This window comes from Ictalurus furcatus, chromosome 8, assembly GCF_023375685.1.
Source record: "Ictalurus furcatus strain D&B chromosome 8, Billie_1.0, whole genome shotgun sequence".
Lineage (NCBI taxonomy): Eukaryota > Metazoa > Chordata > Actinopteri > Siluriformes > Ictaluridae > Ictalurus > Ictalurus furcatus.
The window spans coordinates 4,895,302-4,922,658 of record NC_071262.1 but is presented as its reverse complement, the minus strand read 5'-3'; the positions used below and the strand labels follow the sequence as shown (position 1 = coordinate 4,922,658).

At 38.5% G+C, this 27,357-nt stretch overlaps 1 protein-coding gene across 1 annotated transcript in view; it reads right to left on the bottom strand.

Moving 5' to 3' along the window:
- Window positions 1-27,357, bottom strand: part of btk (Bruton agammaglobulinemia tyrosine kinase) — a 32,202-nt gene that overhangs the window by 2,762 nt on the left and 2,083 nt on the right. The window contains exons 2-12 of the mRNA XM_053630749.1: window positions 13,715-13,879; window positions 13,449-13,553; window positions 8,977-9,058; window positions 8,740-8,868; window positions 8,527-8,585; window positions 8,246-8,442; window positions 7,996-8,058; window positions 7,712-7,766; window positions 3,693-3,775; window positions 279-406; window positions 113-187 (exon numbers count right to left, since the gene is read on the bottom strand). Of these exons, the coding sequence (XP_053486724.1) occupies window positions 113-187; window positions 279-406; window positions 3,693-3,775; window positions 7,712-7,766; window positions 7,996-8,058; window positions 8,246-8,442; window positions 8,527-8,585; window positions 8,740-8,868; window positions 8,977-9,058; window positions 13,449-13,553; window positions 13,715-13,855 (1,117 nt within the window). The 5' untranslated portion in view covers window positions 13,856-13,879. The remainder of the gene's footprint in view (window positions 1-112; window positions 188-278; window positions 407-3,692; window positions 3,776-7,711; window positions 7,767-7,995; window positions 8,059-8,245; window positions 8,443-8,526; window positions 8,586-8,739; window positions 8,869-8,976; window positions 9,059-13,448; window positions 13,554-13,714; window positions 13,880-27,357) is intronic.

Genomic DNA, 27,357 nt, shown 5'->3' with positions numbered 1-27,357 from the left:
CACAGCCTTCTTTGCTCATATTTACCAAGGTTGCCAATATTAGTGGAGGGCACTGTATCAGCTGATTTGTGATAGCCGAGAAAAGGCTATTCCAGATAAAATGCAAACTCACCATAACCCAGACCTGCGATGGATGGAGCATTCTGAGCTCGATTTGACACAACGTATTTTAGTCTGCTCACCAGTCCTGAAGCCACAGCAGGAATTAAACAACTGTTCATAAATGAGTCATTTAGGAAACTGCTTTTGTGTATGAGTAGCATGATCAGGGGTTTTACCTGCAGCATTGTGCTGATGGTAATTGATGAGGTCTGGAATATTACTGAAATAATGCTTCTCTGCCAGGTAAAACTGTCCTTGTTGAGTGGTTAATATGTTGTAGTGTCGGCAAGAGCCAACCATTTCTCTGAAGAGAGACCAGAATGACATATGTAATGAGAATATTTTGAGCTGATTTATTTCAACAACCCTTGTTAAAGTTAATATAAATTCTTTTATTACTATAAATTCCTTCATAAATTCTAATGACAGTTTCCTAGTTCACTAATATTTGGTGTACCTAAATGATCAAACTTGTCTGGTTAAAAAGTGTGTGTAAAATTATGCGCACTATTCTAGTATAAGCAATAACAATAAAAATAGCAAATGACATGGATAATCACAATTGCATGTTTTTGTGAAAAATGAATTTTATATTATAACAGGAAATGGGGTTTAGTGTTAAAATGAAATTTTTAAATGTGAATCAGAATGCTCAGACATGGATCTTTATTAGCTCTAGGTAAATTTGCTTCTAAGAAAGGGCTGACATGAAATCAGAGTTTTGGGGAATTTTCTAAGGTTATTAATTCATTTCAACACTAAAACACACAACAGGTAACTTTATTAATTTGGGTAGTCAGTTTTTTAGTGCTTCATTGCTATATAAAATGAGTATTTGTTTGATTATTCAGAATGGAAATTTGGCTATATATAAACCTATATTTACATGTGAAACTTTAAATAAATCTGACCAGTTAAATCGGATGTATTCACGTTCTAAAACGAATAAAAAACTAACTTTAAATATTTACTTTCCTGGTTATGGCCTTGAGCCTTGAGCCTCTGTCATTATAAAACACAGATTATACTTTAATAACTATCTTTTTATTTGCAGAAACTTTGCACAAAAGGACATTTAACTCAGCTTCACTGAAATGTATTTTTTCTCCTCTCCATTTTGGACTTTTAGGGGCCAAGCCTCGAAGGGGGTGCAGCCCCTATTGGATCTGTTAGTTTTCTTCACCCCTTCGGGGCTTGACCCCTATTGTTTTTGTTAGTTTTCCTAATATTATTATTAGGGGTCAAGCCCCGACCCCTATTGTTTTCGTTATTGTTTCGCTAGTACCACCAACTGTCCAAATTTGCACTCGCGTTTATGTTAATAACTTTTGAACCATGAATACTAGAAACGAAATTCTTTTTTCCCCACCAATTCCTTGGCTGAAGACAATTCAAATTTTGATAAACCAGACCATTTTCAAATGGCACTTCAGTGAATTTAATAGTCCAAAATGGACATGAGGGTATATCTCCATAATGCTTTAGCAAATCTAGTAAAACTCTTTAGGGGTCATGAGATATGAAAAAAGCACATTTTTGCTTATAACTTCTAAACAGTTTGCCTTAAAATCATCAAATTGGTCTCATTAGATTCAGTGGGGTATACCGAGTCGAAGGATATGAAAAATTCCTATGTCGGCCATTTTGAATTTAGTCATAAAATGCTGTATTTTATGAACGCCTTGGCTTATTTTTATGGAACTTGGGAAGTGTCTTTGGAAGCATGCTCTGAAAGGCCTAAAAAAGTTTTGGGACAAAACTGTGGCCAAAAATTATAATGGTATTTCTAAAAATACTAATAGCTATTGACTCTGTTTGTCATGTCACGAGTCTGGTCTTTAGAGATTCCGTGTTTCATGCCAAGAGCAATGATACCAAATATGTCAGGATTGAGCAAACTTCCTGTCTGCCATTTTTAAATGTTTTGAAAAGCTACTTTTTCAAACTCCTCTTAGATTGTTTGTCTGATTTGCACAAAAATTGGCCTGCATCATCTAGACCCATTCCCAACAAAAAAGTTATTCACAGAATTTTGATAAACCATAGCCTTTTTGAATGGTGCTTCAATTAATTTGACAAAGAACACACAAAATTGAACTTGAGGCTGTATCTCCGCAACACTTTGAGGGATTGTGACAAAACTTGGTATGTGTCTTCAGCATTAGGCCTTGACGTTACCTGCAGTGTTTCGGCGCACTGCTCCTTACTGGTCAGGAGATAGAAAAAAGGCTATTTTGGCTCATAAGTCTTGAACGCTTTCCTGCATGATAACCATCATGCTCAGATGCTACCTGAGCTGTTTCAGAACAGCGCCACATACTGGACAAATTGTAAGAAGTAGCTGTTTTTAGATATTTTTTAATTAAATGTTTTTTTTTTATGATTGAAAGTTTACATTTTCTAACTTCTCATACACTCTTCGTCAGACTCTAATGTCTGATGTCAAAGCTTCTTCTGCTGCTCATAGTGCCGATAATTGGCTTGACCCCTGGATGGCTGCTTGCAGCTACAGTAGCTATATTTATTATTATTCTGCTTCCACTCTAGGGTCTATGGCAGCCCATAGAACCACTTGCAGGAAAGTTATGAAATTTGGCACACAGATAGGTGTTAATTTTCTGTAGCATCATGGATCTGAATATTTATGACTGTAACAAAAATGATAGGTTTATATGAATCCACTCATTCTAATAACTTATCCTTTCTATATCAACTTATTCACAGGGACTTGTATGGTAGACACTCCAAATAATCTAAGCCTAATATTAAATTGATTAAAATGTGTTGTTCTTTAGCAAAGAAAAGTGTATTATCGTTGATATGGATCTAGTTCCTCTTATTACTTATGGCAACTCTATAAAGACGTTGCTTCACCAGCCTCTCTGTTTTTCTTTCTTGAAGTTAATGAAACAAAAAAAATTTATCAAAAGCTTGTCATGTTACAAAGAAACTAGAAAGCGCAAATTAATCTGTCATGAAGAAATGAGTCTTGCAGATGTAATATTAAATGCAACTTTAAACCATTAAAAAGCACAATATTTCATTCATTAATAATTTCAAAACTGTGTCTGAAGACCTATAGTCACAATTAATAAATTAGAATAAAAATTATAACTCACATGTTTATCTCTGCTAAGAATAAATATGTTCCTTTAGTCTCCCATCTCTCTCAAATTTGTGTTAAATGAACATTTCTTTTTTCAACATATTTGTAGGTCTCTATACCAGATTAATATATATATATTTTTAAATGTGAGATGTGAGCCCACAAAAGCTTTTCAGTGGTGTCTATGGAATGCAGGCAAGCAGCACACTATATGTCTGGTATGAATTGTAGATATTGCTGATCTGTTGTGAAAATGGTGATTAGCAGGTTCTATGGACTATTTCAAAATTATTTTCTGCAAGTTTGCACAGGCCGAACAAAATCTGGCCTCTGGTGTAAGGCGACCTGACAGTCTGACACTTCATTCAGTGGCTGCCTTAGAAAAATTACAATCTTTATTCCAAGTTTCTGTACATTTACGTGTATAATTATGTGAATTCCAGTTTTTATATTAACTTTTTCATATTTTGTACATCATGCTCACCCAAGAATCTTGGTGAAAACGGAGACAGTATATTTTCCAGTGTATTTTCCTGAGTCACGCACCAGAAAGCCACCATCTTTATTCTGTATGTAAAAGAATGTTATAAAACCTTTAGTAAAATGTCTAACAATAGCAATTGAACAATAAGAGTTCTATTTCACCCCTCCTAACCACCAAGAGAAGTGCTTGACACCAGGATATGCTATCATACACATGAGCACCATGCTAAGACCATTTCCAAAGTCATTAAATGAGGGTGTCATAGTTGTGGAATCAGGGGTGTGGTCGAGCATGAGTGGTAGACCTAGAGGAGGCAGGTTGAACCGACAGGTAATGTGTGATGATTCTCACCTGTATGCGATTACTGCAAGGTTACTTATGTGCTTTGTTTGTCTTGCAGTAACTTATTGAGCTAGAGAGATAGAAATCTGGAGGTAGCGCAGTACCCATGCCATATGCACCTTCTACGCAATGTAATTTCTTGTTGAGAAATAGGTCTGAGAGTACTCCTGAGATAGGTCTGAGAAAAGTTCTCCCCTTTTGCGGCTAAATTTTTCATGCCTTGCAGACACAAGACCAGCCAGTTAATCTGTGTAGTACAATTCAATTCAATTTTAATTGTGTAGCACTTTTAACAATGTACATTGTCCCAAAGCAACTTTACAGAAATATATAAACTCAGGATATAAAATGTAGATGTATGAATTTATTCCAAATGAGCAAGCCAGAGGTGATGGTGACAAGGAAAAATTCCAGACTCAAAATGGAACACATCCTCATCTGGGTGACAACGGATAGTGCAATTATAAATAAATCCCTTCTATAACTGTGTACTACATGGTCTATTCAAATGTGTAACCAGGAAATTCATTACAGTTTTCACATGATGTCCGTTTTGTTGAACTTATCCTCTTTCCACTGATGGAGACATGAGTGCAAAACTGTTTGTGGCAATTGCAGTCATAAAGCTATCATTGCAATTGTAGTCCTAAGCCATCATATTGTGAATCGTGAAAAGCCATCTTCATGGTTTTTAGGTACATAACTTCATAACTATCATTGTTGCAGAGATGTCTATCCAGATGTCACAACACTCGCCAGATACAAATGGCTATATCCCAGCTCCTATTGAAGGCTGTAGGAGGCGAGTCATCAACCTGCTGGTGAACCCCAGGCTCAGTTGACAAAGATGCAATCTCAGTGAAAGGAACTCTGACCCAGAGTGATGTTCAGGTGTATAAATCACCGGGGAGGCACAAAGTCAAAGCTTTTGGAAGCTCCTCAAGTGAGCAGACACAGATGTAACTCCTTTGTTAACGCAGAGTCAACTCGTTTTCGAATGTGATTCTCACTAGCGGAGTTGAATGGCCCTCTGGTACAAGACGCATGACCAGCCTCATGGCCTACTGCATGTATTTCCAACTCTTTTGCTTATTCTGTCCTACTCATGGACCCCACAAAAATGACCGGGGAGACCATGATTTCCACGGTTACACTTGTAAGTGGGTTAAACGCCCTGGTGATATTCTTCCTGGGTGGACATATTATCACAGATGAACCGAGAGGTGTGGTATCCCTGTAGCTCTGGCCCCCTAGGAGCAGTGAACAGTTTGATGATGTAGCATTCCTAGAATCCATAGTAAACTAGCTTTACACATCAAGTGGGAAGTTATCCTGCAATGTTTTTTTTTGGTATGGTAATGCAATTTCAAAGGAGCAAGATGCCTCCACCAGCTATGTTCCCCCAAAAGCCCTCTGAGGGCTGAGGGTGAGGAAAGATACTCCCACCAACAACCCCCACAGCTTCTACCATCACACACATTCACCGTCTCCAACACCCCCCATACTGGGAGAATCAGGTTAAGAGAGTTGAGGAGGATTCACCAGAGTAAGGTGGTGGGACCTGATGGCATCTGTCCCAGAGTCTTAAGAACCTGTGCTAATCAAGTGAGTGCTGTACGTCAGTATCTTCAGTCTTGGAGAGAGTGCCAGTGTTCTGGAAAATATCATGTCTGGTCCCAGTATCAAAGAAAGGGTGTCCCACCATTCTTAATGACTACAGACCAGTAGCACTGACATCTCACATTACAAAGATCATGGAGAGGTTGGTCTTGTCATTTTTCCAATGGGTGATGAAGATGCGCCTTCAGATGCGTCACGCATGTATATAATAATGCTGGCTTGGTGTGTTTAGAGATTAATTGTTATGATATATGCTGCTTTAGCACATCCTAGTAGGGAATGAATGAATGAGGAATGAATAGACAAATGTGGTGTTTGATGCTGTCATGTGAGGTAGTAAAGGGAGAACATAATCGGGAATGCCAAACCAAAATGATGTGTTTTTCACAAGCCTCTGTCTTCAAGTCCAAGTCAAGTCCCAAGTCTTTTTTTTGTGACTTAAGTGTGAATCAAGTCGCAGACTCGAGTTTCCATCTCTGCCTTCAGCTGTAGGCTGATTCCACCTTGGTGCTACATGAGATCATTTGAGCCAACTGCCATAAGACCTCTGACTTTTTGCCCATGTCAGCACATCATTAGGGGAAAGCATAATGTTACATAAACACATATAAATATAAACATTTTAACAAAATATTTCATAGGCTCCTACATATAATATATAATTATACAATATACATTTAAAAGTAGGCAAAACACGTCTAACAGAACAAAGTTTTTTTTTTTTTTTTATAGCTTCATGGAGTATTTTACAAATAGGAAATCAATCCTCAGTGAGGAAACAAAATATCCATCTTCAACTAATGTTAACTAATATTAACTAACGTATTAACTTACGTAAAGTATTGATTCACGGGAGCAAGAGACACAATACTCCCTCTAAGTATGTGGGGCCCCAGCCAATTGCCTGCCTTGCCTGCCCTGTAGATACGCCTCTGCATAAAGGGGAGGGAGAATTGCACTTTTTAGTGATGAGCTTGCCCTGCATGTGGTGGTAGAGGGAAAACTCTGGAGTGACCTTATGACTGAACCCTGGGTTCCTCCTTAAAGTCTAAAGTCACCCAAGCCTGTGTACCAGGCAACTGACATTGCAGCAATCTGTGAAGGGCAAAAGATTCACTTATGTATCTAGTCTTATGGTACTATATGACCACATGGCAGCTGTTCCTTTGTCAGACCAATTATACATCTGACAAGCGATTAAGTCATTTGCTGCTCCCTTGTCTGAGCAAGTTTGGCCCACTGCGTCACAGAAGTCATCACTATGGCCAATGTACAGTATGGATGCTCAGCTTCAATCACAAAATTCATCACCATGGCCTATGTATATCTTCTACTGTGAAAGGCCTTCTATTAGGAGAGGAGTACCACTCTTCCTAAGACTATGAGTAGTTCCACTCCAGGAGATCTGTAATGAAGCTACCTCAATATCATTGTATATCTTCTCTAGTCTCAGTAAGGTCCAACAATGAGTTCACTATAAAATTGTACTGTTTACATTCAAAGCCATTCAGAATCTGGCTCCCTCCTACCTCTCAGATCTTCTTCATCCTTATACCCCCACTTGTTCTCTACGATCCTCCTCAGCGTCTCTATTCACTGTTCCAGCTTTTAAGCTCAGCACTATGGGGGCCAGAGCTTTCATTTGCTCTGCACCCAAGCTCTGGAACTCACTCCCACTGCATATTATTCAGCTGGAATATTTTTGCTTCATCTGTTTTATTTTGTGTATCTATTTTAACTATGCTGTTCTTACTGTATGTTGTCTTTCTGTTGTCTTTCAAGGTGACCTTGAATGTATTATTAACAACCGTACGATTAGTGGACAACCTGCTCTACCACCGGAGCCACAGCCGCCCCATGATAACACAGTATGATAGGTATTTATAGCAAACTCTATGTCACTGTCATTTCATGACTTTTTTCAGCATGGTGCACACACAAGAGCAGATCCAGGTAGTATTAAGCACAACCGCAGGTGGTTACGCAGTGTTCACAGATCACATTTTGAAACCTCAGGCTTTCAACAGTCGTTAAGGCTGGCCTGGTCCTATACTCACCTCAGTCTTAAGTAAATTTTCTGCTTGACTGCGGTTCACGTTTTTGCAATACCATCTATATAGAGACAAAAAAAAAATGTATTATACATTCAGTTGTGGCATTGGATAGCATCTATCAAGACTATCATTAAATGAATGAATGAATGAATATCATTAAAACAATGAACACAAACTGACAGAAGCATGATCTTCTGCACATGCTAGACTGTTGATGTACAGTATGAATTTATAATAATGTTTACATAGCAATAGTTTTTAGTAAATATCACAAGAAGCATACTCACTCAAACTTCTCCAATCCATTTAAGGCCTCAACAACATAGTTACTTGGAATATATCCCTCATTGCTGCAAAAGACATTGTAAAAATTCAAACTAATCACATCTAAGAGACAGAATTTTTTCAGACACAAAAACTGGGCTATTTGTGCCATGTCTATTTTAACCTATGGACTTCATGCTATTCTAGCATATGTTTGACAAGCAATGATATTCATTTGTTGGTCACTGTTCCATTTTGTCATCCCAGCCTTACCCATGTTTATCTCTGGCTCTAAACCAGTTGGCGTCACATATTTCCAAAATTGTGTATTCATCATCCTTTTTCAACTCCAGGTCTTGTGGTGCCATGGGAGCATACTCATATTCAGCAATGACTGTCATACCCACTGAGAAGCCATGCTGCTTTGGTGGCTCTAGGTGCGAAGCGGTCATTGACTTTTCCGGAGGCAACTAAGGAAGTAGATAGCTTTGATCAGGAAATATATTAATAGTATCGGATCCTGTGACATGGTGACAGAATGATAAATAACTGACCTCTTCAGGTGTAGGTGGAAGAGGTTTTCTAGATTTACGCCGAGATCCTGTGGAAAATCCTTCAAAGGAGATGGATATTAACATGGTTATTAGAATAGCATTTTACAGTTATTCCATACAAATTTCTTAATACTTTATCTCAATAAATATGTTTAGAAGGTGGCATTCAATAATGCCATCGAAGGTAAACTTCTTTCTTTTTCCTTTACAGACCTCCATTTCTCATTTCCAGCACCTTACAGCCCATAGCCTGCTTGACTTCCTGCTGGCAACACTTCCACACGCCATCCTCCCAAAAACAGGGGTGGTATTTTTGTATTAGGTCTTTGTTGAACCGCACCACTTTAACAGATATGTTATAGGATATTAACATAATGTCTTCACATAATGAATTCAGAGAGCTACAAGACTTGAAAAAAACTGTATCCCATATATGAAGAAGAAACTGACCATTCTTAAGTTTATGAATCCACTGCTTTCGTATATCATCTGTTTTGGCAAATATGTAGAGTGGTCCCTCATCATAGACTATCTGAGATTAAAAAAAGAGACATCTTGCTTGATTTATGAGTTGAGAATCAAAAGTTCATATTGTTTGTAGATGAAAGTTTAACAAACATTATTCTATCTTTAGGTCTTTAAACACCTTCTCAAACATTTGACATATTCTATTCTCTACTCTTATCAGTAATAATTATTTAAATAGGAAAAGAAATAGTAGTGCTTTACGTAAATTTTAATATCACTTAAACATCTACATAATCCTTACATGATTTAGGTGCTTAAATTGTTAAGTTGATATCCTTCATGCTCATTATAAGATAGTCACGTTATTCTATCCTCTTCTGGGGACTCAACACTGACTGCCCAATTTATTTGCCCCAAATAGCATACAGTCATGGGACAAAGAAAGTTCACCCTCCTTCAATTCTCTGTTTTTATTTATGAAGGTAAAATAACAATTGTGTTGTCCTCATTAACTTCTATAAACAGATAAATAACTTAAGGTGACAACAAAAAACAAAATATTTCAATATGTAGCCCACTCATCCATCCATTTTCTGTACCGCTTATCCTACACGGACTTGTGGGGAGCCTGGAGCCTATCCCAGGGTACTTGGGGGATCAAACCATCACAGGGCACAATCACACACACACACACACTATGGACAATTTGGAAATGCCAATCAGCCTACAACACATGTCTTTGGACTTGGGGAGGAAACCACAGTACCCGCAGGAAACCCCTGAGGCACAGGGAGAACATGTAAACTCTTTACACACAGTGTGGTGGCGGGAATCAAACCTCCAAACCTGACAGTGTGAGGCAATCGTGCTAACCACTAAGCCACCGTGCCCCCCTCAATACGTAGTCATTTTCCCCAAAAAGTAAACCAGCATTCAGAAACCAGGTGGGAAAAATAGTACATCTTATCATATCATGTAGAACCACCTTTAGAAACTTGAAGTAATTGTTTTTTGTAGGTGTTTATCAGTCTCGTACATTGTTTTGGAGAAATTTAGGTCCACTCTTCTTTATAACATTACTTCAGTTCATTGATGTTTGAGGGCATTCATTTATGCACAGTTCTCATGTTCAGTTCTCGCTACAGCATCTCAGGGGTTGAGGTCTGGATTTTGACTTGGCCATTCCAACACCTTAATTTATTTCCTTCTTTAGCCACTTAGAAGTCAATTTGCTGGTGTGCTTGAGATCATTGTCCTGTTGCATGACCCAATTTTGGGCCAGCTTAAGCTGCTGGCTCACATTTATCTCAAGAATAGTCTTGTGTAAAGTGGAGTTCATTGTTGTCTGACTGAAAAAGTTTGACATTTCAGACCTTGGACTGAATTTACTGGGATGCCCACTCATGGGAAGATTGAGAACGGTCTTGAAGGCTCTCCATTTGTAAACAATCCTTCTCAGTGTAGAATGCTGAATTTCAAATTGTTTGTTGATGGCCTTATAACCCTTCCCAGATTGATGAGCAGCGACAATTGCTTCTCTGAGGTCCTTTGTTCTTGGCATGATGTAGACACACACCTGAGTGCTCCAAAACTGGCAAAAGTTTTGCTTGTATAGACATAGTCACACTTCTTGATGATTAATTAATCTTGTGCATTTCATTAGTTACACCTGGCTGCTAATTATTTAACACTATTAGGAACACCTGTACACCTACTTATTAATGCAATTATCTAATCAGCAAATCATGTCGCAGTAGTGCAATGCATAAAATCATGCCGATACCGGCCAGCAGCTTTGGTTAATGTTCCCATAAAACAAAAATGAGAAAAAGTGTGATTGCCATGATTTTAACCGTGGCATGATTGTTGGTGCCAGAAGGGCTGGTTTGACTATTTTTAAACTGCTGGGATTTCACACACAACAGCCTCTAGAGTTTATTGTAGACGGAAACACTTAGTTGATGAGTAGGGTCAACGGAGAATGGCCAGACTGGTTTGAGCTGACAGAATGGCTACAGTAACTCAGATAACCACTCCATACAATTATGGTGAGCAGAAGAACCTCTCAGAATGCACAAGATGCCCAAGATAAGGCAGATTGGCTACAAGAGCAGAAGACCAGGTGGGGTTCCACTTCTGTCAGCCGAGAACAGAAAGCTGAGGCTTTAGTGGCGCACAGGCTCACCAAAAATGGACAGTTGAAGACTGGACAAACATAGCCTGGTGTGATGAATTTCAGTTTCTGCTGAGGCACACAGATGGTACTGTCAGAATTTGGCACAGACAGCATGGATATATGGACCCAATCTGCAATGTGTCCAGGCTGGTTGAGGTGGTGTAATGGTGTGGGGAATGTTTTCTTGGCACCCGTTGGGCCTGTTAATGCCGATCAATCATCACTGAATATCATATCCTATTTGAGTATTGTTGCTGACCATGTTGCTGACTCTTCATGGCTACAATTTACCCATCTTCCAATGGCTAATTCCAGCTTGATAATGCACCATGATACAAAGCAAAAGACATCTCAAACTTGACTGATGAGCTTCTATGTTTTGGATCATGAACAGATCCATTCTTGCTCCAAACTTTGGCCTTTCCATCGCTTTTGGTAGAGGTTAATCTTGGTTCCAGAACATTTGCAAATTCCAATCTGGCCTTCTGTTCCTTACTGCTCATGAGTGGTTTGTATCTTGTGGTATGGACTGTATATTTCTGCACTTGAAGTCTTCTTCAAATGGTGATACCTTCATCCCTGCCCTGTGAAGGTTGTTTGTGATGTCATTATCTGTTGTTTTGGAGTTTTTCCTTCACAGCTCTCAATGCTTGTCATGCTGTTCCATGCCTAGTTGTTAGTACGCCAGTGGTTTCTTTCTTTTCCCAGACATTTCAAATTGTTTTATTGGCTATGTCTAATGCTTGTGCAATAGCTCTGATAAATTTCCGCTCTTTTCTCAGCTTCAAAATAGCTTGCTTTTCTCCCATAGACAGCTCTCTGGACTTTAAAGGACGTTTACCCTTTTTAACAACAAATGCAGTCTTCACAGGCAAAACCTAGGTCTCAAAACAACACTAGACATTCAGAGCTATTCATTCTTTTAAACACTCATTTTAACAGGGCACACCAGGGAGGCAAGAAACACCTATAAGTCACATTTTCGGATGTTTTTTATCACTGGAAAAAACAAGTGGGTTCAAACAAAAGGTGCCATGTTCTTAATTGTTTAAAACATCTAGATATAAATATCAGGAAATGAAAGCTGAAATTCTGATCTATCGTCTCACATTCATCTTTTGATCTCAAACCCAAATGTCTTTTTTTTGGTAGCAAAAACAATAGAAATGGCCTTGCCGTTACAATACTTTTGGAAGGAGACTGGATAACAATAGTATTTATTACCAAATACTACTTTGTATGGTCACTTTTTTGGTTCTGGCATGTATGAGCATGTGTACAAACCAGGTGATTCTCACCACCCCTGGTCGTGAGGAAGGGTCACAATAAACGGTATTTTCTCTATATTATATCATCATATCAAGTGGACAGGCTAGTTATAAAGTTTGACTGCTGCTTTTGATTTAGAGAGAAAAGTAAAGCATCATGTCTGTTATAAGAAAGTCCATCACATTAGTTGAAAACCAGTTAGGATAGTTTCAGAGACAGTGGTGCTCTCTGCATCAGTGTAAGAATCTGACAGGCCTGGCTATTTTCTCATTATGCCTTTACCAAGAAGGTGATTGTCCCTTTTCTTTGAAGGGTAGGACTTAGGTTATACAGCTGCCATGCTTACAGTTGTAGTTACTGTTACATGCTGTCCCATTCATATTTCAAGCAATGACCTGTGCTTGGATCTTTTTTTGTATTGGATGTTTGCAAGTTTTTCAGACAGATTATAGTATCTTTGTTATTTTGTCTGAGCAATGTATTTTGTCATGAGATCTTTTAAGTATCCATTTAGCTAATGTTTTAACCAAGGCTGACAAACAGCAGCCCCTCTTCAGAATCTTGATTATGTAGCATAAATCTTCAAAGCACCACAAAAATATTCAATTACACAATAAAATCTTATTTATTTTAGTTGATCACTAGACGGTAAGCTGTTCTTTGACTATGATTATAACACTTATGCTTACTCAAGTCACATTAACAGACAATGATATATTGCAGTTTCCCCCCAGAACATATCTGGATTTTTACTGAAACTTTCAGAATTGCATATAGTATTGGGGCTTTTCAACAGGTAAAAAGGGTGGCACATGCTTTTTGTGTACATTTTAAAGAAACTATATTATACTGTAGTTCAAGGAGCACCAACTAAGGAATTCACCAACGTAGTTCTCTATCTGACACAATATTAATCACAGGATTATCAAGCATCTGTGAAATGAATTCATTATACTGACAAACATCATTACAATCACAAAACTTATTCCAAGGCACTGTGTCTCCTCACCTGAAATGGGAAAATTCGTTCAGGAGGAGCGTTGTCTTCTGGTATCACAATCTCGACACATTTAATCTTTTCAATGTCAACAAATCCCTTTAATCCTTTCTTTTTCTGTATTCAGAAGGATTAACTAAAGTTAGTAATAAAGTAATCGCAATAAAGTAATTAGACTGCACTGGGGTTTGATCATTACATAAAAAAATATACAGATCTCTCCACTCGAATATAAATTATTCTAGTAAACATTTAAAATATTAAAATACATTTCTTACCCCTTTTTCAAAGTCATAGTCGTAGTATGCAATCTTTTCCTGTGTGAGTACAAACAATCTCTCTTTGAAGTTTAAGGGCGAAGTTTTCTTCTTCTGCTGAGAGCGCTTTATGAAGATCTCCTCCAGTATGTTATCTGACATTGTTCATTCAGATATGACGTTATCCTAAAAACAGATATATGCTATTAAACAAAGGAATTAATTAAATAAACCTATATTGAGACTGGCTTCAGGAAAACCAACACACACACACAGACTTGCATCTCTATACCTACATACTTTCTCACACACTCACATTCTCAGTGACTGAATACTAACTGTGCACATAGCACCATGTAACATGGACCACATGGATGGGTCCTTCAACACTAAAAATTTTCAAGAACAAATCATAATAATGAACTGCATTATTTTATGCATTATGCTCCTACCACATGATTGAATGACTGCATAATTCAACTTAATACAATTCAGTTTTATTTGTATAGAGCTTTTAACAATGGACATAGAAGCATATCTAGAAGCAGCTTTATAGAAATATATAAATTCCACACAACTGCATAAATGAGCAGGTGTTCCTATTAAAGTGGACAGTAAGTGTATGTGAACAGTGCTGTATATTTCATTTTTCTTACTCAGTTCAGTTGCATCAATATTTTGCTGTACTATCACACCATCAATAAGGAATGATTCAGCACCACTGTTATTGGTTTGTTCTGGTTCAATGTGATGGACTAACTTTCAATGCCTGTGTTTACTTTGAATTTGAATGAAATGGTTCCACTTTTTAAGTTGTTGCATTGCTGGCCATAAGCAGAGCACGGGTCTCTTTTGTATTGATGACTACCTCTACAATTGCTAGTTTGTGATAGTTGCTGAGACTACAAATTCAGGTCAAAATTTTGGCATGTTGTTTTTGTGTCTTTGCACAGATGTATGATGTATGCTATTGATGTTTGTGGCAGGTTTCTGTTGCACAGACAGAGTTTTGGTATTCCCCTCCATAAGCTCATAGATCTGTCATGTGGCTATAGCTTTGGCTAGTTTGGGGTCCCATAACAGAACCTTTCTTTGATATTGTTCATTGTCGATTCCACACACAAGTCTGTCTTGAATAAGTTCCTCTTGGAAAATACTAAAATTGTAGCTTTTAACTTTCATTCGTATATAACTGAAATAAGATTCAATAGGTTCACCTGGTTTCACTGAACTTGTATTAAATTAAATTCTTTCTTAGTTATGTAGCACTTTTAACTACTTTTAACATTGTTAAAAATGGATATTGTCACTGTTCATGACTCAACTATCAGAAATACATTAGGCAAATATGACGTCCATGGAAGAGTGGTGAGGCAAAACCACTGCTAACCCAAAAGAACATTAAGACTCATTTGAATTTTGCCAAAAACACACCTTGATGATCCTCAAACCTTTTGGGAGAATGTTCTGTGGAATAATGAGTTGGTGAACCGTTAGAAAGACAGGGGTCCCATTACATCTGGCATAAACCAAACATAGAATTCCACAAAAAGAACATCATACCTATGGTCTAGCATGGTGGTGGAAGTGTGATGGTGTGGGGATGCTGTGCTGCTTCTGGGCCTAGGCAACTTGTAATAATTGAGGGAAACATGAATTCTGCTCTCTACCAGAAAATCCTAAAGGAGAATGTCTGGTCTTTAGTCCATAAATTAAAACTCAAGCGCAACTGGATTATGCAACAAGACAATGATCCAAAGCATAGGAGTAAATCCTAGATCTAGAAGTAAGTGAAAGACTGACCTCCAGTTAACAGAAGCATTTGGTTGCAGTTATAGCTGCTAAAGGTTGCACAAACAGATTTTAACTTTTAAGAGACTGTTAGTTTTGTCACATGGGTGATCGGGTTTGGATAACTTTTTTTTCTTCAATAAAAAACTAAATAAATACAAGTTGTATCGTGTGTTTACTCAACTTATCTTTGTTTTATGTTGTATTTCGTTTGAAGATCTGTACTGTAGTGCACTGTACATTGTAGTAGTGTTTGAAAGTTTGTGAACCTTTCTATATTTCTGTATAAATATGACCTAAAACATCATCAGACTTTCACACAAGACCTCAAAGTAGATAAATTAAACAAATGAGACAAAAATATTATACTTAGTAATTTATTTATTGAGGAAAATGATCCAATATTACATGTCTGTGATATATCTGTCTTGCTGCATGACACACTTACTCTTATATACCATGGCCCAGATACAGCAAAACAGGCCCAAACCATGATACAACCACCACCATGTTTCGAAATGGTCTTGTATTTCCTCAATTTGTACACAATCTGTCTGACTGTGGATTGGTGGAGTCCAAACTCTTTAGAGATGGTTTTGTAACCTTTTCCAGTCTGATGAGCATCATCAACTCCTTTGTTCCTGTCATACTTCCACAAACTTGTGTTGTGAAGATCAGACTCTGATAGATCGCTGTTCTTTAAATATAGCAGGGTGCTCACTCATACCTATTGTTTGAAAATCAATCCTATTGATTGAAAACACGTGACTCTAATTTCACCTTCAAATTAACTCCTAATTCTAGAGGTTCACATAATGTTGCCACTCACAGATATGAAACAGTGTTTAACTGGGTTCTCTTTGTCTACTTTTAGGACTTGACTCTAAATCTGATGATGTTTTAGGTCATATTTATGCAGAAATATAGAGAATTCTAAAGGGTTTACAAACCTTCAAGCATCACTGTAAACACTATCAAACATTTCCTGGTGTTGATCATTTCCTGGTTTATCACTACTACTGCCCCAACACACCACAACCATTGCATCTCACAAAGTAGTCAGCCTTTCTTTAATTTTGCCCAAGTTGAAAGTTGGACCTTCACAGTGTTTGGTTATGTTATTAATGGAAATCACAATAAACAAATAATTTGTTTATAGCACAATAAACAGATAGTTTGCTGGTGTAGCATGTTACATACTCATCATCAGTAGTAATCATGATATTGTGATAATTCCTAACCTTGTTTATTTTAAGTATGTGAATTATGTAATGTCTACTTATATATCTATCCTCTGGCAGACATTAGACAAAGCCAGCCTGTACATCTATATTCATAGAAATTAATGAGTGTCTTTTTATGTTAATACAAATATTTACACATGTTAAGAAATGTCATATATATATATATATATATATATATATATATATATATATATATATGACTAAGGGAATTTGGCCTATGTGTTACCTCATATTTATACCCCTGTGAAACAGGAAGTCATGGTTGAACAATTTCCTGTTCCTAGTCAACCTAGGTGTACAAACACAAATTCTAAATATTAATGGGAATATACTTCAAATATATTTTTCTCATATGAATTCATATGAGAGCCAATAACAGTTGCATAACTATATTATTAAAAAAACAAAACAAAAAACAACAACCTTTGTTGTGTTTGCAATTGTTTGATATCCATGAGAGCAGAGTACTTAGGGATTTTTTTAAATCAAAAGATTAAAAAAAAAATTCACAGCCTTCTTTGCTTATATTTACCAAGGGTGCCAATATTAGTGGAGGGCACAGTACACTAACCAAACACTTTATTAGGAACACCTGTACAGTACTCCTTCATGCAATTATCTAATCAGCCAATCATGTGCCAGCAGTGTGTCAAGTAGTGGAGACTGAGAGAGTTGGAGGTTCAGAGTTTTATTATAACAGGCAAACAAATCCAAAATGTAAGGTGAGATCAAGATCAGGATACAGGCAGTAATCAGGTGATGTGCAATCAGAGTAACCAGGGCAAAAGACAAAGACATAAACCAAATAACCAGAACAGGAATCATAACCAAAATGCACTATGGCAAGATAAACACTTGGTATCAACAGGTAAGAAACATTGGAGCGGAAGGAGTTTAGCAGTAGGTAGATCTCTGTGTTCCTTGGACTGTGCACAAATGGTACATGTATCTTTGGATGTCAGAGAGCATGTGGGGCTAGTAGTACTTCCCTGTATAATTTGGTTGGTTTTGTGAGTATCCGGATGTCCAGAATATCCGGGGTGCAGGACACTGACTGGGGATTCTCTGTCATGGGGAGTTCTCAATCTCCTTGTTGAACTCCCAGGTTAGAGCCCCCACAAAACAGGCTGGTGGCAAAGATATGCTCTGCCTTGTTTTCTTTGTGAGCGGCTGGGTACAAGCATGAGAGGTAGTCAGCTTTTGTATTCTTGGATCCTGGGGGGTAGGAGAGAGTGAACCTTGCCAAAAACAGGGCCCATCTTGCTTGTTCTGAGTTGAACTTTTTTGCTGTCTTCATAGAGAACAAACAGATATTGGGCCCCCTAAAACAAGTGATGCCACACCTCCGAGACCTAGTTTTACAGCCAGGAGCTCTCGGTTGCCAATGCTGTAGTTAGGCTCAGCCAGAGACAGTTTCTTTGAGACGAATGCCACTGGGTGAAGCTTAGGTTTCTCTCCAAAACTCTGTGACAACATCACCCCCATACTGGTCTCTGAAGCATCCACTTCCACAATGAATGGCCTGGAAGGGTCTGGGTGTCGGGGCTCATGTGAATGCTTCTTTGAGCCGTTGAAATGCTTGGTGCGCTGAGGGGTTCCATTGTAGCTTTTTGGGCCCTTTCCTGAGTAGGGAAACAAGGAGCACAGTGATGGAATTGAACCCCCCAATGAATCGGCGGTAGAAGTTGGCAAACCCCAGGAACCTCTGTAGCTCCTTTACTGTGGTAGGGGTTGGCCACTTGCTGACAGCGGTGACTTTATCCTGGTCCATGAGGACACCCTCTTGATTGATGAACTCACATGGAACATGGAACTCACATTTCTCCCCTTTTACAAACAGCTGGTTCTCTAAGAGCCATGTAATAACCCACATGATGTAAGGGGAGTAGATTAGGATGTCATCCTTGTATGTGATTAGGAACTTTCCATGCATATCCAGGAGGACATCATTTATGATGCACTGGAACAATGTGGGCATGCAAGATAGACCATTTCTCTCTTGGACCAGGAGATCTATGGGTGTGCATCCAGGGAAAAGCCAACATGATAAGAAAGTTCTTGTGACTGTGACAAAGAGAGAGATTTGTTCCTATTGGATGGTTGGTGATTCTGAGAAGGAGGGGTGTAGTACAATGGGTTATGGAACTCCCTCTGATGGGTCCTCAGTCAAGCATTTGGATATGCAGGAGATTGCAGTGTGGTTGGGTAGGCAGTTTCAGTTTCATAATGAGAGAGCTGTTAATGAAGTTGCCAGCTGCTCCAGAGTCAATCACAGCTGAAACAGTAGAAAAACTCTGAGTCTCCTATCTGCACAGGTATGGCAAGATTTTGGTGAGTAGTAAATGTTGGGGACACCCACCATGAGCAAGAAGACTGGTTTAAATGCTCTGTCCAGTTCAGAGAAGGGCTGGGTTTGGGTCACTAGAAATGAAAACACTGATTGTTGAGGACTGCTACAGTAAAAGCACAACTTGATTATCTGACACCTTTGGTGTTCCACATCCACATGATGCCTTTGGCGTTCCACAGGTTCTGAGAGTTCTGTCATGGAAGTTATCTGGGATTTGCCCCTCTGTTTTTTTAGTAAGTGATCAAGTCAGATGGAGAGATCAATGAGGGAGTCAAGAGATGATTGATCATCATGGCAAGCCAATTCTGTTAGAATGTCAGGGTTCAATCCCTGACAATAGGCTGCCTTTAGTGCTGGCTCGTTCCAGCCACTGCCAGCGGCAAGGATGCGGAATTCCAATGCAAATGATCAAAAAAAAAGTGCTCATAGGAGGTGGCATACTCTCCTCTTTGGATTCAGATGGCAGTAGCCCAGGCAAGGGCTTTTTCTGTGAGCAAGTTGATGAAATTAGCAATTTTAGTCTTCTCGGACACTCTATCTTGACTGGAGAAATACAAGGAGCATTGAAGCATGAACCTTATGCATGAAGGGAGATCACCTGAATGTTTGTTGGGGTGAGTAATCAGTGACATAGCAGATTGAGAGGGTGCCACCATAATAGACATGAATCTCGATATCTGCTGAGGCACACAGATGGTAGAATCCATGGACCCAACGTGTCATGTGTCAACAGTCCAGGCTGGTAGAGTTGGTGTAATGATACACTTTGGGCCCATTAATATCAATCAATCATTACTTGAATGTCAAAGCCTATTTGAATATTGTTGCTAATCATGTGCATCCCTTCATGGCCACAATTTACAATTTATCTTCTAATGGCTACTTCCAGCACCATAATGCACCATGTCACAAAGTAAAAGGTCATCTCAAACTGGTTTCATGAACATGACAACGAGTTCAGTGTTGATCAGTGGCTTTTCCAGTCACCAGATCTGAATCCAACAGAACACCTTTGGGATGTGGTAGAATGGGAGATTTGCAGGATAAACGTGCACCTGAAAAATATGCAGTAATTGCATGATGCAATATGGACCAGAATCTCAAAGGAACGTATTCAACATCTTATGGAATCCATGCCATGAAATATTGAGGTTGTATTGAGAGCAAAAGGAAGCCCTCCCAGTATTAGTTTAATGTTCCTAATAATTAATTCCCAGGATAATCCATTGTAGGAAACCCCTTTCATCCACTTTATGATGAGCTGTTGCAGAAGGAGAGCACCTTCAGCCAAAGGCTCATCCCGCCCAGGTGCAAGACGGAATGCTTCAGATGTTCCGTTGTGTGGACAGCCATCAGACTGTACAACACCTAGCCACCACCTCCCTTGACCTTACTGTACTACACTACATATATGCTGATACATTGTTGTACTATGGGTACCATATTGTACTATTTTCACTGCTTCATAGTTATTGTTCTATGTCTACACTGATTATACCATACAGCTGCAATATGTATATAGTATTGTGTACACTGTACATATGTGATATGTACATGGGCTATATGTATAGTGGGACTGTACATTGTTGTGTGTGTGTATGTATATGTGTGTGTGTGTATATATATATATATATATATATATATATATATATATATATATATATATATATATATATATATATATAGTTTGCACTTACATCTGTACATATTTATACATCTTGTATATATTCTTTATATATCCCTGTATTGTTCTCCGTACTATCTTTTTTTTCTTCACCTGTCTTGCTGCTGCTGTGACATCCTAATTTCTCCATCTGGGGATTAATAAAGTATTAACTTATTTTACCTAATGTTTTCATTGAGTGTAAATGGAGAACTTTCAAGACTGTTACCAAAAGGAGTAGACATCTGATAAAGTTGGTGTCTCAATTCTGTAGGTCTCAATTCTGTGTCACGATGTACTGGAACAGAATTGTTTTCTGTTCTTGGAATGTGTTGTTTTGAGCATTCCTAATCACCCCGCTTTTCGCCCTCACTCTCTCGGTTCTTCTTCTATTATTATCTGGTAGACTAGACATCTTTAGTTCTTATATCACTCGGACCTATGTAATAGATGTTTTGATTTTATCTGTGACCTGCTTCAATTGACATCCATCATTCTTTATCAATATTTCTGTGTGTATATATACTATGCTTACTGTATCACTAAACTAAGACGCTTTCACTGAACAATAGTGTCGGTGCAACTTTTTCCTGGGCCCAGATGAGAGGAAATCAGCCAGAGCAGGGTTCAAATTTTGGTTATGACTGGTATCGTACAAGAACTTAACAAAATCACAGTAGATTTCCCATCAAGGTCAGATGGTTTGATTATCAGAGAAATTGTAAAGAAGCCAAGAGTTACAGCTAGGGATCTGCAGGCTTCAATTAGGATATCAAATTTTGATTAATTCTTTTCTATAAGAAAAAAAAAAACTTAACATGCATGGCTTTAATGAAAGGGCAGTCAGGAGAAAGCCTCCTCTCTCCAGAAAGAACATTCAAGTACAGCTTAGGTATACAATGTTACATCAAAAGAAACCTCAACATTTCTTTAACACTGTGCTTTGGACAGATTAGACAAACATGGTTCGTTACAGTATACTACACAGTATCATGTTTGGTGAAAAACTTGGCATATCACCACAAACACCTCATGCCCAATGTCAAGTATGGTGGTGTTTTGGTGATCGGTTGGGTGTATTTTGCAACCATAGGTCCATGGCACATTAAACTTATTCAGATGACCATGAACTCTTTGTTATACCAAAGCATTCCGGAGGCAAATGTGAGGGCATCTGTCCAGCAGCTAAAGCTTATCTGAAACTGGGTAATGCAATTTACAATCGCATTACCCATATTATTATTATTGTTGTTATTATAAGGCAGTTTACCTGAATGAATGATAACAGGAAAAAAAAATTCTGGGATGGTCATGTCTAGTCCTCAGGTTGTGGGCCATTGCATCCTAACCTAGCAGACTGTCCAGTATCTCCAGAAAGAACCATATTTGACAATTAGTTGATTTGGCATTAATAAGAAGATCCACTAAGGCCCTTCCAAACTTTTCCCAGATCTGGAACAACACTTCTAGATGCAGAGGACACTCTCCTGGGCACAAATCTGCTGTACCGTTATGTCATCCCAGCAACTGAGTGGCTCCTAAAGAGGCTAACCATGGGTAGACCCACCTGAGGGTTTTTTTTTTGTCGAAATGAGAGTGTGCCATCTGACTCTGTGCCTCCCTAATGATTGATGTACAGTATCTGACTTTCAGGACATTGTCTGAACTAATATATGTTACTGCCTCAGAACCAGTAAGAAGCATGTGAGGGCTGGATAGGCGAAATTCGTTTGATGTGCCCCACATTGAGCCAAGATGGCAACATGGTAGCATGCAGTGACCACTTTGGGTCCAGAATAGGTGCTGCGTGTATATTATGTGTAGTCCATACTACTATTCCATACTAATTAGGATACTTTAATAGTGAACATGTCTACCATCGCTACCTTTTTAAACTTTTGCTGATCATTGGAAACCAAATCTCAGGAGAAATAAACAACGGACTGCCGGTGGAGCTAAGAAACCTCAGGCTGTCCTGCAAACCAGGATCCGGAAACGTGGCCTGATGTTGCCAGTCGCGAAGGAGGATACCGGAAATGGTATGAAGAGGAAGGAGAAGCGTGGTACGTAAGAGGGCATGCAGGCTAGTCTAAAGACTAACTCTAGCTGCCTGGCTAAACCAGCCATTCTCCTCTCCAATGTTAGTTTCCTTGACAATAACCTGGACTTCCTCAGACAACAGTTGACTACCCAGTATGAACTCGGGGACTACTGTGTTTTTGTTCATAAAGAAACGTGGCTCAAAGACAGCATTCCGGATGCAGCCATTCAGCTAGCTGGGATAACCACACATCACGAAAACAGAATAGCAGCACTGTCTGATAAGACTCACAGTGGTGATCTGTGTTTTTTCATCAACAATGAATGGTGCAGGAATGCTGTTGTGGTCTTTAGCTACTGTTTGTTGCTGGTGGATTTTATAACTGTAAAGTATGTTATATATAACAGGAAGTTTGCACGATCATGGCATAATTGGTATCAATGTTCTCGGCATTAACAAAGGAATCCATGAAGACCATTCTCAGGACAGTAGTCAAAAGGAATCAATTGCTATTTGCATTTTTACACAATAGCATTATAATATAATTCGTCCTGAAACTTAGTACATTCAGGGCATGGCGCCGATGATACAGACTGATTTTCGTAAATGACATGCCAAGTCATTCATAAAATACAGCATTTCATGACTAAATTCAAAATGGCCAACATCCAAAATGGCGGACATAGGAATATTTCATATCGTTCAACTTGGTATACCCCAGAGAATCTAAAGAGATCATGATTTTATGATAAAGTTTCAGAAGTTGTAAGCAAAAATGTTTTTTATATCTCATGAACACTAGGTGGCACTGTTCTGAAACTGAACAGGCACACTCAAGTCATGATGCCTATGACATATAATAAATTTGGTACAAACATGTTAAAGCATTACAGAGATATAGCCTCACGCCCATTTTGGCATGCTCGCCATCAAGTTCGTTTGTGGGTTATTCAAAAACAGTTGTACTAATCAACTTGAATTCCATAACTTTATGTCTGCATGGTCTGAAGATGGTGTGATTCAGTTTTGGTGAAAATCGGACAAATGGTCTAGGAGGAGTTAGAAAAAGTAGGTTTTTCAGAAAATTCAAAATGGCAGAAAATCTATTCAGGCAGAGATTAAAACCATGGTACACATGGTATGCTATTGTTACTAGCATAAACATGAGGGAAATTTTGACCTGTTGGTGGCGCTAGAGCTTTTGAGATAGAGACTTCAAACTGGCTGTGGGAACATTTCAAATTGTCCTCTATCTGTGCAAAATTCACCCACAGGGGGCAGCTGTGGTTCAGGTGATAGAGCAGGTTGTCCACTAATCGTAGGGTTGGTGGTTCGATTCCTGACTCCACATACCGAAGTGTCCTTGGGCAAGACACTGAACCCCAAGTTGCTCCCGATGGCAAGTTAGCACCTTGCATGGCAGCTCTGCTACCATTGATGTGTGAGTGTGTGTGTGAATGGGTGAATGAGACACGGTGTAAAGCGCTTTGGATAAAAGCGCTATATAAGTGCACCATTTAACATTTACCAAAATTTCACAACTTTTTACCATGTGGTTCTATGGGCTGCCATAGACTTCCATGGTGGAATAATAATAATAAAAAAAAAAATAATAATAATAATAATAGGAAAACTAACAAAAACAATAGGAGCCATTGCCAATTGTGGGCTTGTTGACTAATAATAATTAAATAACAAAACAAAGTCATCAACTAAAAGCAATCCTAAAGAAATAAGTTTTAAGATAAGATTTAAATACGCTAAAAGTCTGGGCTTCTCTAAGATCAGATTGGAGTGAGTTCCACAGTTTTGGAGCATAACAAGAAAATTCCCTATCACCCATAGTACGTAAATGAGTCTGAGGGACAGTTAAGAGACCAGAATTGGAGGAGTGGAAATGGGGTGTAATGAGTTTTTCAGCCAAATACTGGGGAGGAGCCAAACCATGCAAAGCCTTGTACTGTATGTAAGCATATGTAAGCCAGTGTAAGGATTCCATAATAGGAGTGATGTGTTCACTTGTCCTGGACCTAGTAAGGATTCTAGCTGCTGAATTCTGTACATACAGTAGTTTATTTATTGTAGACTTAGAAACCCCACCACAGAGCACATTGTGATAATCACTGCAAGAAAAGATAAGTGCTGATCAACTTTTCAGACACAGAGAAAGTTAACATAGGGTGCAATCTTGCACTATTTCTGAGATGAAAGAAAAATGTTTTAACAGTATTCTGGATCAATATTCTGGAACATGTGGATCAAGAGACAAACTTGCATCAAATAAAACTCCTAGATTTATTATAATGTTTGAAACTCCAAAGCAGAGCCATCCACAGTAGTGAACCTTCCCAGAAGTGGCCGACCTTCCAAAATTCCTCCAAGAGCACAGCAACTACTCATCCAACAAATCACAAAAGAGCCAAGGACATCAAAGGACCTACAGGCATCAATAAAGGTCACTGTTCATGACTGCACTATCAGAAAGACACTGGGCAAAAATGGCATCCATGGAAAAGTGGTGAGGTGAAAACCACTGCTAAATCAGAAGAACATTAAGGTTTGTCTGTATTTTGCCAAAACACACCTTGATCATCCTCAAACCTTTTGGGAGAATGTTCTGTGGTTTGACGAGTCAAAATTGGAACTGTTTGGAAGACAGGGTTCCCGTTACATCTGGCGTAAACCAAACACAGAATTCCACAAAAAGAAGATCACACCTACGATCAAGCATGGTGGTGACAGTGTGATGGTGTGGGGATGCTTTGCTGCTTCAGGGCCTGGGCTACTTGAAATAATTGAGGGAAACATGAATTCTGCTTGCTACCAGAAAATACCAGAAAAGGAGAATGTCTGGTCTTCAGTCTGTAAATTGAAACTCAAGCGCACCTAGATTATGCAGCAAGACAATGATCCAAAGCATAGGATTAAAGGTACATTTACATATACAGTTTTATTGCTGCAAGTCGCCAGTCGCTGTACTATGAAGTCACCCGTAGGCATTCCTACTACTGTTTGCCATAGTAACATGAGTGGCGCAACTAGCAGTCCACTTTTGAAAACAAAGTTTTCTTGCTTAAACATTCTGGAGTGAGAGCGATATAAAATTCACCAGTGTATATATGCATCATATCCTATGAGATGAAGGAGAATCAGTGTGTGCTCTTTGCCATCGCACCCATCTGTCTGCAGCAAAAGCACAAGGACAAGCTTAGCATAGCTTAGCTTATGGCCTTAGCAGGTTTAAAGCAAAAAATAATAATTAAAACACACTCACTTTTTGTTGCAATCGAGCAAAATCCCAGTGTAGCTCATATCTCAGTAAGTGAGCATCACCATCAGGATGTAATTCACTATATATTCAATGGTGACCAGGAACAGGACCACAGCTCTTCAGCTGCAGTCTCCATGTTTCCTGGGTGAACTGTCCAGCTTGGTGCTGCTCGATTCATTATTATTATTATTTTTTATTTTTATATTTGCTTTACACCCAGATGCTAAGCTAAGCTTAGCTAATTGGCTATTGCCACAATGGTGCCACTTCGGCTAGTGAGCACAGGTGACCACGGATCACGTGCACTCTACTGTCTTCACTCCCATTAGTAGTCCCTGCACCAAGTCGCTCCAAATTTGCCTAAAGTTAAATTTTTTTTTAACTTGGACATGCCCATATCTAGTTGCCAATGGATGTTGCTGCTCATCTCACCAGAAGTTGCCAGCTCTCATTGAAAATTAATGTCTCCAGTCGCTTTGTCGCTGTATGTGTGAATGTAACTTTAGTCCTAGTCCTAGAAGTAAGTGAAAGACTGATCTCTAGTTATCTGAAGCATTTGGTTCCACTTACAGTGGCACAAACAAAAGTTTAAGGGGGCAATTAGTTTTTCATATTGGTCATAGATGTTGGATAACTTTTTTTGCTTAAATAATTTTTTATTTTTAAATGTATTGTGTGTTTACTCAGGTTGCCTTTGTTTTATTTTATATTTTGTTTGAAGATCTAAAACTATTTAGTATGAGATATACACAAAAACAGAAGAAATCAGAAATACTTTTTCACAGCACTGTATCCTACTGGCACTGTGTAATTTTATGTTTTTGGAAACACTGAATGTTGAGAACATATTCTGTCCACCAAGTAATGAATTTGGGTCTCAGATAAAACAGTATACAGTATATAACCCCAATTCCAAAAATGTTGGAACAGTATGGAAAGTGCAAAAAAAACAAGCAAAAAGAGTCATTTGAAAATTCAATTCACCCTGTACTATATTGAAAATGCATTATTGACACATTATTTGATGTTTTACTTTGTGAATTTAATTTATTTTTGAAAATATACACTCATTTGAAATCTGATGACTGCAACACACTCCAAAAAATATGGAAAAGTCTACTGTTACCACTGTGTAACATCACCTTTTCTTTTAATAACACTTATTAAGCGTTTGGGCGCTGAAGACACCAGTTAGCTAAGTTTAGCAAGTGGAATTTCCCCCCATTCATCTGTCAGCTGCGTAACTGTACAGGGCCTTTGTTGCCTTTTTTTTGCCTTCATAATGGCACACATTCTCAATCAGA